This window comes from Oryza brachyantha, chromosome 3, assembly GCF_000231095.2.
Source record: "Oryza brachyantha chromosome 3, ObraRS2, whole genome shotgun sequence".
NCBI lineage: Eukaryota > Viridiplantae > Streptophyta > Magnoliopsida > Poales > Poaceae > Oryza > Oryza brachyantha.
In genome coordinates this window covers 20197561-20205540 of record NC_023165.2, presented here as the reverse complement: position 1 = coordinate 20205540, position 7980 = coordinate 20197561, and the positions used below count along the sequence as shown (strand labels likewise).

Below are 7980 nucleotides of genomic sequence, written 5' to 3'. Positions count from 1 at the left end.
GACGCCAAAGATTCCATCCAAAAAAACCATATTTTGACTGTGCTTCAACTATATCAACTGTACTTGAACTGTTGGATAATCATAGTCGACGATAACATCACAGTTCCCACCGCTATTTCAAAACCGTACATGAAACCTTAGTTTCATACGGCTCCTCTATGATCAGAAAAAAGGAAAACAAAGTGTCGTTTCAGGAAACATGGGTATTAAAAATCTTAAAAACCCGTAGGTTCCCAATTTTAAAAGAATTCCTGCCAAGATGACGGATCCAGCCGTAGGTGCCTCTACATGGGCTTTGGGTAACCAAATATGAACCGGTACCATAGACACTTTGACGACAAAAGAGGCGAAAAAAGCAATTATTGACTCTAGAGATATGGTAATATGAAGAAGACAAAATTGTTTGAAGCACGCACAGAACCGGAAGCGCCCCTTGTTTCAAAAAAATTGCCTTATTTGGTAATTCATAACCTTATCAAACCAAATATATGCTTCCATTTTCTGATCTCTAGCTTAGAGAAAATACAAAAGCAAACAGTGAAATATGTCTTGTCCATGAAAGATGTATGCACTCGACCGATCGCGGCAATATATGTGGATATCGTGAGAGCACACACGTACGCACGCTCCCCAGGATAATCCGTGTACATTGTTCTTGTGTAAACTCCACTCGACATGCCTGCCTCCTCCCTTTCATGTGAAAAAGCGACAGAGACCGTGAAAGAGAGAGCCTGTATATTGTGATTTGGGAGGAGGAATTACTTACACCAGCATGCCTAATCGTCTGCTGTACAGCTTTGAAACAAACCAAGAACGATATATTTGCCTCGTTGTTTCGACTAAAATAAGCATAAGCAAAACGGCTTGTTAGTACTTATGCGAAAAGATGGGTTGAATCTTTGTCTAAAAAAAGAAAAGAAACCAAAAACGAGGAAAAAAATGATTCTAAGTTTTCCAGGAGCTCCAAGAATGTCAAAAAAATCTTCAAAGAGTCACTCTTTACCGGAAGGAAATTAAGCCGAAGAGGAGCGAGCCGAGTTTAGCTGTACTGGTTACGATGAGACCTATCCACTTATGACCAAGTATTATACTAGGCAAGATGTTCATACTTTTGTTGAATTTAATCTCAAAGTGTATGTCCACAAGGGTAGGCTGGATGTACGCTGGGATCTATTCTACCCATGTTGATGTGTGTGGATGCAAGTATGACTCGTGTTTTCAAAAAAATACGGTAATATCTTCGTCTCATAATACACAAATGCAAAAATCAAAATACTTTATATTTTCGAACGGGCGCAGTAGAGAGGAAGCTAATGAAGACAAATAGTACAGTTCACATATTTTTACCACGTAGGAAGAAAAGTAAAGAGATCGGATGATGTGAAGAAGTGAAGTTGGCCACCATGAGCCGTGAGAGCGACAGATCGCATAATTGTCACAACACTAGCTTTAGCAACGCTTAATTACAGGCGCCTCCTTTGGCTGCGCACGTCTTCGTTTTCAGTTTGGGCATGGCTTTTGGTTAGCAGCGTTGATTGCGGCAGGCAGCAGCCATGGTGGTTAAAAGTGAATGATATTTTGCCATCAGCTTTATACTGGACAAAAGCATGTCTAGGCCACAATCCGATCCAATCAATCGACCGGTCGCCACCACTAAACTGATTCAAAAGTTGACAGCGAGTACTTTCTACGGTGGCAGTGCTGGAAATTACTGTGCCTGTTTTGGCTGACAGATAACCAGGTCTCGAATTGAGGCTTTCATTTGACAACAGATCACATGTCAGCAGTTGGTGAAAGAAAAATTTTATTCCCTCTGTTCCACTTTCTGTTACTGTTTAGATTCATTCACCCTGTTCCGCTTTACTTTCTGTTACTGTTTAGATTCATTTATGTGCTAATAAATCTAGCTATATATACAAAATATATACATTGATACATGAATGAATCTAAGCTAAACTTAAAAAATCTTATAATGCGAAACGGATGGAGTACATAAAAATTTCACATATAATCTTTCTAAACTTTGTTTTTTTTAACTTTGTATTAATTGATTTAGTCATTTGCACCCTCAAATAGCTAAAGACTGGATAATCATTCCATCCTTCAATCTCGGCTATCTCAAACAAAAGTAATGAAAATAAGCTGATTCCACTTTAGATTTGAAGGTGGCAGAAGGGCAGCATAATCATGCCCCCCAACATGTGATGGTTGATCAAAAAAACACAATCTGATGAACACAAATATCTTTCCGCGCTTTATTGTATTCATTTTGGGTATGGACAGGAAAAATGATTCAAAACAAGTATCGACCAGTGGCACCAAACGCACAGAAACGTAGAAGTATCAAGAATGCACGACCTGGTGTGTGTATGACCTCTAGTATATATAATACATGTGACTGAGTGTCACCAACTCTCTCAAGAATTACTGTTACAATATCACACTGCTATAGAAAAAGACTGTTGACCACAAAGGGTCATATGACAACTGCAATGAACGTACAAATATGGCAAAGAGCCATGGGGGACTGTAAGCACCAACTGCACAGGTGGCAAAGAGAAGCATGCCATGGTTTTCCCCAGTCATGTAGATGGGCAAAACGCGGTTAAGGGAAGAGTGTATCATGAAAATGAAACTATGGACCACGAGCTTTGGTGAAGCACAAGCATCCAGATGACTGACCATCTGGTATCATGCCACCACCTTTGCTTGTGTCAAGAGCCTCTAGAAGCTGTACCACCTCGTCCATATCAGGACGCTTATCCGGATTTGCATCCCAGCATTTGCGCATGATATTTGCAAATGCACTTGGACAGCACCGAGGGACGTCTGGGCGCAAATTCTGTCCACAGAGGTAGGATTAAATAATGTGCAATGCATGTGTTCAGACAGTGCACAATTTATATGAAGAAAGATAAAGTGAACAATAGGAATATATCTAGACCATACAACAAGAAGACAAACCTGATGAACAACAGCAGATGAGACGTCAGCAAAACTAAGGTCTGGGTATGGCATGTCACAACAATAGATTTCCCACAAGCAAATTCCAAAACTGTAAACATCACATTTCCTATTGTATGGTTTACCATCAAGAACCTGTTGAAAAAATATATTGCGTGTTACAAGGAAAATCACTCAATAAAAGATTCCACCTTGGAAACAAGAAATTTAAAGAGATCAGGCCTGTGAATACCTCTGGGGCCATATAACCAAGAGTACCTGTCGCACCAGTCATATCCTTTGGATTTTGAGCCTCGACCCGAGCAACACCAAAATCAGCAATTTTAAGGTTTCTCTGTGTATCAAGGAGCATGTTTTCAGTTTTGACATCGCGATGTACAATCTTTCTGGAGTGGAGATAGCTCAATCTGCACAGCGAAGCACTAGACGATTAGTACTTGATTCAGAGGTGTATGGGCATAAAAACGAATTCAGGTAAAGAGCCAATTACCCTCTGGCCAAATCCAATGCAAGCTGAACTACAACTTTGTATGCAAGCTTCCGTCGACTGTTCTTTATCAGATACTGCTTCAAAGATCCCCCAGCGAGATATTCAACCACAACACAACATGCTCTTGCAGGCAAGTTGGTACGCGTACCAGCGTTGGAATTGTTGGTCGGAATCTTAAGATCGGTAGTCCCCATTGATGCTCCAACAAACTGCAAAAGAAATCACAATATGTGAGCTACTTCAGAAATAACCAAAAAGGCAATATATACATGTGTGCGCACGCGTGTGTTTATGGTCAACACAAGACAATGTTAGTTTGACTAAATTTTAGTACTTCCTCTGTCTCAAATATAGCTACTTCTAGGGTTCAAATTTGTCTCAAAATACTAATTCTCCACCTACCTCCTCCTCTCAACCAATCACAACCTTCCTCCATTTAATTTCTTCACCTATTCCCTCATCTTAACCAATCACAATCATTCCTCACCTCAGCCTTAATCCCTCCAAAAAAATGGCACAAGTATATATATTTTGCGATGTGGGGAGTACTCAGTAAACCACGGATCAGAAGCATTACAAAATTTAACACAACAGAAGCATATATATCATATGTGAATGAGGGTATGATTTCTGGAAGCTAGGTGTGCTGGAAAAGTGGGAAGCATTCACCTTTGTAACATTAGGATGGCTGAGCTTATGCCAAACTGCAACCTCCTGCTTAAATGATGTCCGTAAAGCAGCAGTTTCAGCTTCTGTGGCAAAACCATCTTCTCCCCAATCCAACAGTTTCACTGTATAGCATCAAGAATTATTATTCACTTGTTACATGAAATGTGGCTTACAACACGCAATGAACAAAACATTAGGAAATGATGAAGCACCATATACACATAGCACATTTGTTGGTACAATAAAAGAGACGAAATAACTTTTCATGCCAAAGTAATGAGTATTGTCCTGAACTAACAAATATCGTCACCCACCCAGTGAGGATTCCGTATAACTGAAGTGCTCCATGGATGAAAATGTAATAATAAAAATTTATGATTCTCAGATGAAAGATTCAGAAATGGGTCAAAGGAAGCCATCTTAATCCAGCAAAAGAAAAAAATACAAGCAGCATGGAGTAGGGAACGTTCGGAGATAAGAGACCTTATTTGTTATAGTAAAAAAATCTACTATTCAGAATGCTATAAGGATATTTTCCAGCTTTTGAAAATTATCCAATTTCAAAGAAGATAGAATACCAACTGGTAGAACTATTAGTGGAGAACTAAAGGAAGAAATTTGCTTCAGTGCGGTAACTAATAAAAAGTTCACCATTCTTATAGCAAATAAGGGTTTTACTATTTCTTACATGTATATGATAATTTTAAAATGTGCACAATTTGATTTTATTGAATAGGATGTGCTGACCATAGTGAATCACCATGATCCACTCCTTTTGGTGAGGGAACACGATAAGCCTGATTTCATGTAGTTGTTGAGGGAATGATAACAGTCGACACTGCTTCGAGAATTTCCAGAAATGATAGCAAGGAAAGCAAGGGCTGCATGAGGCAGGCAGAAGAGAACACTATCTAAAATTGCTCATGAACATAAATGGAATTTCTTATAAATGAATCGCACCAGACAGTGCGAGGTTTCATATTGATACAGCAGAAAATTACAAGATTATGACCCTGGAAAGCTATGACCAGGAAAAAAACACCACAGCGTGCTGATTACTACTGTACACATCCTTAAGCAGAGAACTAACACCAAGCAGGATGCCACTATGTGTGACTAGTCATTGCCAGCCCTCTGATAGAGGCACAAGCGCGCCGACCTGCTCTACTCCAAGCAGAAGGCCCCTTCGGACTCCTGATCATCTCCACGTACAAGGGTTGTCAAGGGAGAGGGTAAGAGAGAAGATCCACTCGTCCCTCGTGTGAACCCGATGTTGAAATCCGAGAGCACTGTACCAAACCAAAACTGATTGGAGGCAAAAAGGGCAGAAGACGAGATCTTTTAGACACCGTTTCCAGGGGGGTTGCAGTGCCGAAAGCGCAAGTTAAACAGATTAAAGCTGCACAAAACCACATGTGTGCATCTAAATTCTGGGAGGGCATATGTGCATCTAAATTTTCGGCATGACAACTATAGATCATAGTCCAGCCCATAGTTTCTTGTTTGCTGCATTTCTCTACACAACAAAACACTCTACAGCAACTACAAAGTTATCAGGGAATGACTCATTATTGAGTTCTATACTTCTATGAATTATTTGCGTTTCATATAATGCATTGGTTCATGCAGAAATTTGAATTGAATGGAAGAAAACATGGTAGTTGGAAACATCAGTGTTAAATGGCTATAATCATACTTGCCCTTGAGTAATATGACCAGCCTGACCAAATTAGATGCCAAAACATGATGCACTAATGAAGCATGAACAACGATTAACCAGAGAATTCCAAATTAGGTAAAAGGAAGCACAGGAGTGACTGCAGTGCTAGGTAAAACTTTTGCTACACAATTAAGATATCAGTGTGCCTCTGTAATAAACTTGAAGAAGCATATAAAGTAAATGTGTTCGATACAAACAAACACAGAATGTTCAGCTCATACTAGATAGGGAAGTAAGAATAATAGTCCTATAGCTTGTATGAAACAAACTTGTGCTTACTTGTTTCAACATATTTGTCATATTACCTACAAGATTAGTACCACTTAAAAGTGATACTGATACCTAGAGTTGCATGTGTCATTTTACTCATGATACAGAAGAGACCTTATATGTTCAAAACATAACTCCAAATCAAGCAATATTCACTCACATTTTCCAATACATTGTAAGTGTTCGAGTAGATACCTGCAACATCCTGGCCATCGTACGTGCCACGATACACCGTGCCGTAGGTCCCCTGAGTAATGAAGTACCGGATCTCCAGCTTAGCAGGGTCAATCTCCCAGTCCTCCTTGGGCCCCTGCGCCTTGGGATTGGCCTTGCCCCACGTCTTGGCGAGCTGCTTCTCGAGCTGGATATCTAGGCTGGTGAGATCGATCTTGTCGGCGCGCACGTAGGCGTCGCTGCTCCCCATGCTCCCGGACTTCTTCAGCTTCTCCTTCCCCTCGGGGATGCCGCTGGTGCTCGACGCCATCTCTCCGGCCGCCCGCCCGCCCGCCTAAGCGCTAAACAAGGTGCCTAAACCAAGGAATTCCTTACTGGAAACGCGCAATCGGCGATACGATGATGAAAATCAAAGAGGTGCAGCTAAATTCTCTCTTGTTACGCGGAAGATAAGCCTCTAATTTGCCTCAGGCATGGACTAAATCCGGAAGAATCTTCCAATTCGTGCGGGGGGGATGGAAACCGGTACAAGTCAAGATGGATCTCCCGCGAGTCCACCACGGCGGGGCGGCGCCGGAGCGAGCGAGCGAGGGGAGGGCTACGAACTAGGAGAGAGAGAGAGAGAAACCGATACCTTCAGCCGGGAGCCGAGCCTAGAAGGAGGCAGGGCGGGGTGCCCGCGCCGCCGCTCCTGGTCGTCGCCGGCCCGTGAGGCGGCCGCGCACGGAGAGGTCGGGGGATGGGGATGGGGATGTCGAAACACCGTGAGCCTCGCGGGGGGGGGGGGGGGAGCGCCTCGCCGGCGGCGGCGCGCGCGAGGGGAGGGGAGGGGAGGAGGCCGGCCGTGCCTCGGTGGCTCCGGCCGCGGCTTGTGCAGATCGGGAAGAGAGAGAGGAGAGGAGACCAGACGAGACGACCAGTAGAGGGAGTTGCGGGCGGCGGCAGAGAGGGGCAGTTTGGCCATTTCCTCGGTTTTTATTATTTGAAAATTACTAGTGCTAGCATATATAGAATTATATATTTATGTATTGTCTTCGGTATAATCCGTTTCCGTCTGCCGCCTGGGATTTTTTTTAGTTTGTTTTTATTTGAATTTCTTTATGTTTTAATTAATTTTAAAGTAAGTCACCTGCTTTGTTTATTATTTGTACATTTGTAGATCTGAACATTTTAGACGATCAACCATCTAAGCCAACACCCTGCTACGCTGTGAAATACAAATTTGAAGACCAAAATTTTGGATCGAGCCATAGTGGTTTTGACGTGAAAATTATGTGATAAGTAATAATTATCATGATATGTTAGCCAATAATCTGGTGTAACCTTCAGTATTCATAATTGTGATATATGTCGATTATTGCGACAATAGCAATAATAGTAATGATTTCACATATAATTGTGTGTTTTTATGTAGTATTTCTTGGTAAATGTTGTTCTCATGGCTAGTTAAAAAATTGGTTAGGACAAACAGTTGCAACATCTCTGGTTTTTATTCATTTATTCAAATACAATTTCATTTTCGACCATAAGTTGATGCTTCATGTGTTATCTTGCAAAAAAAATTCTTCATCACTAGGTTAAAAAAAAAAGAGAGAGAACCGTCACCAATTTTTTCCAAAAAAATTCTCATCAATTCTCCAAACCCTACCATGTGTTATCGAAAATGTACCCCGGTAGCTGAAGCAATTATCAC

The 7980-nt window shown here is 41.5% G+C and overlaps 1 protein-coding gene across 1 annotated transcript; it reads right to left on the bottom strand.

Moving 5' to 3' along the window:
- Positions 1 to 2231: 2231 nt before the first annotated feature.
- LOC102713173 (serine/threonine-protein kinase STY13-like) lies at positions 2232 to 7060 on the bottom strand. The gene is made up of 7 exons (XM_015835443.2): positions 6922 to 7060; positions 6309 to 6641; positions 4124 to 4245; positions 3455 to 3663; positions 3197 to 3371; positions 2965 to 3099; positions 2232 to 2842 (listed from the first exon to the last, which is right to left on the bottom strand). The coding sequence occupies exons 2-7, from the start codon at positions 6595 to 6597 to the stop codon at positions 2636 to 2638; spliced, it is 1137 nt and encodes a 378-aa protein (XP_015690929.1). The 5' UTR covers positions 6598 to 6641; positions 6922 to 7060; the 3' UTR covers positions 2232 to 2635.
- Positions 7061 to 7980: the final 920 nt, after the last annotated feature.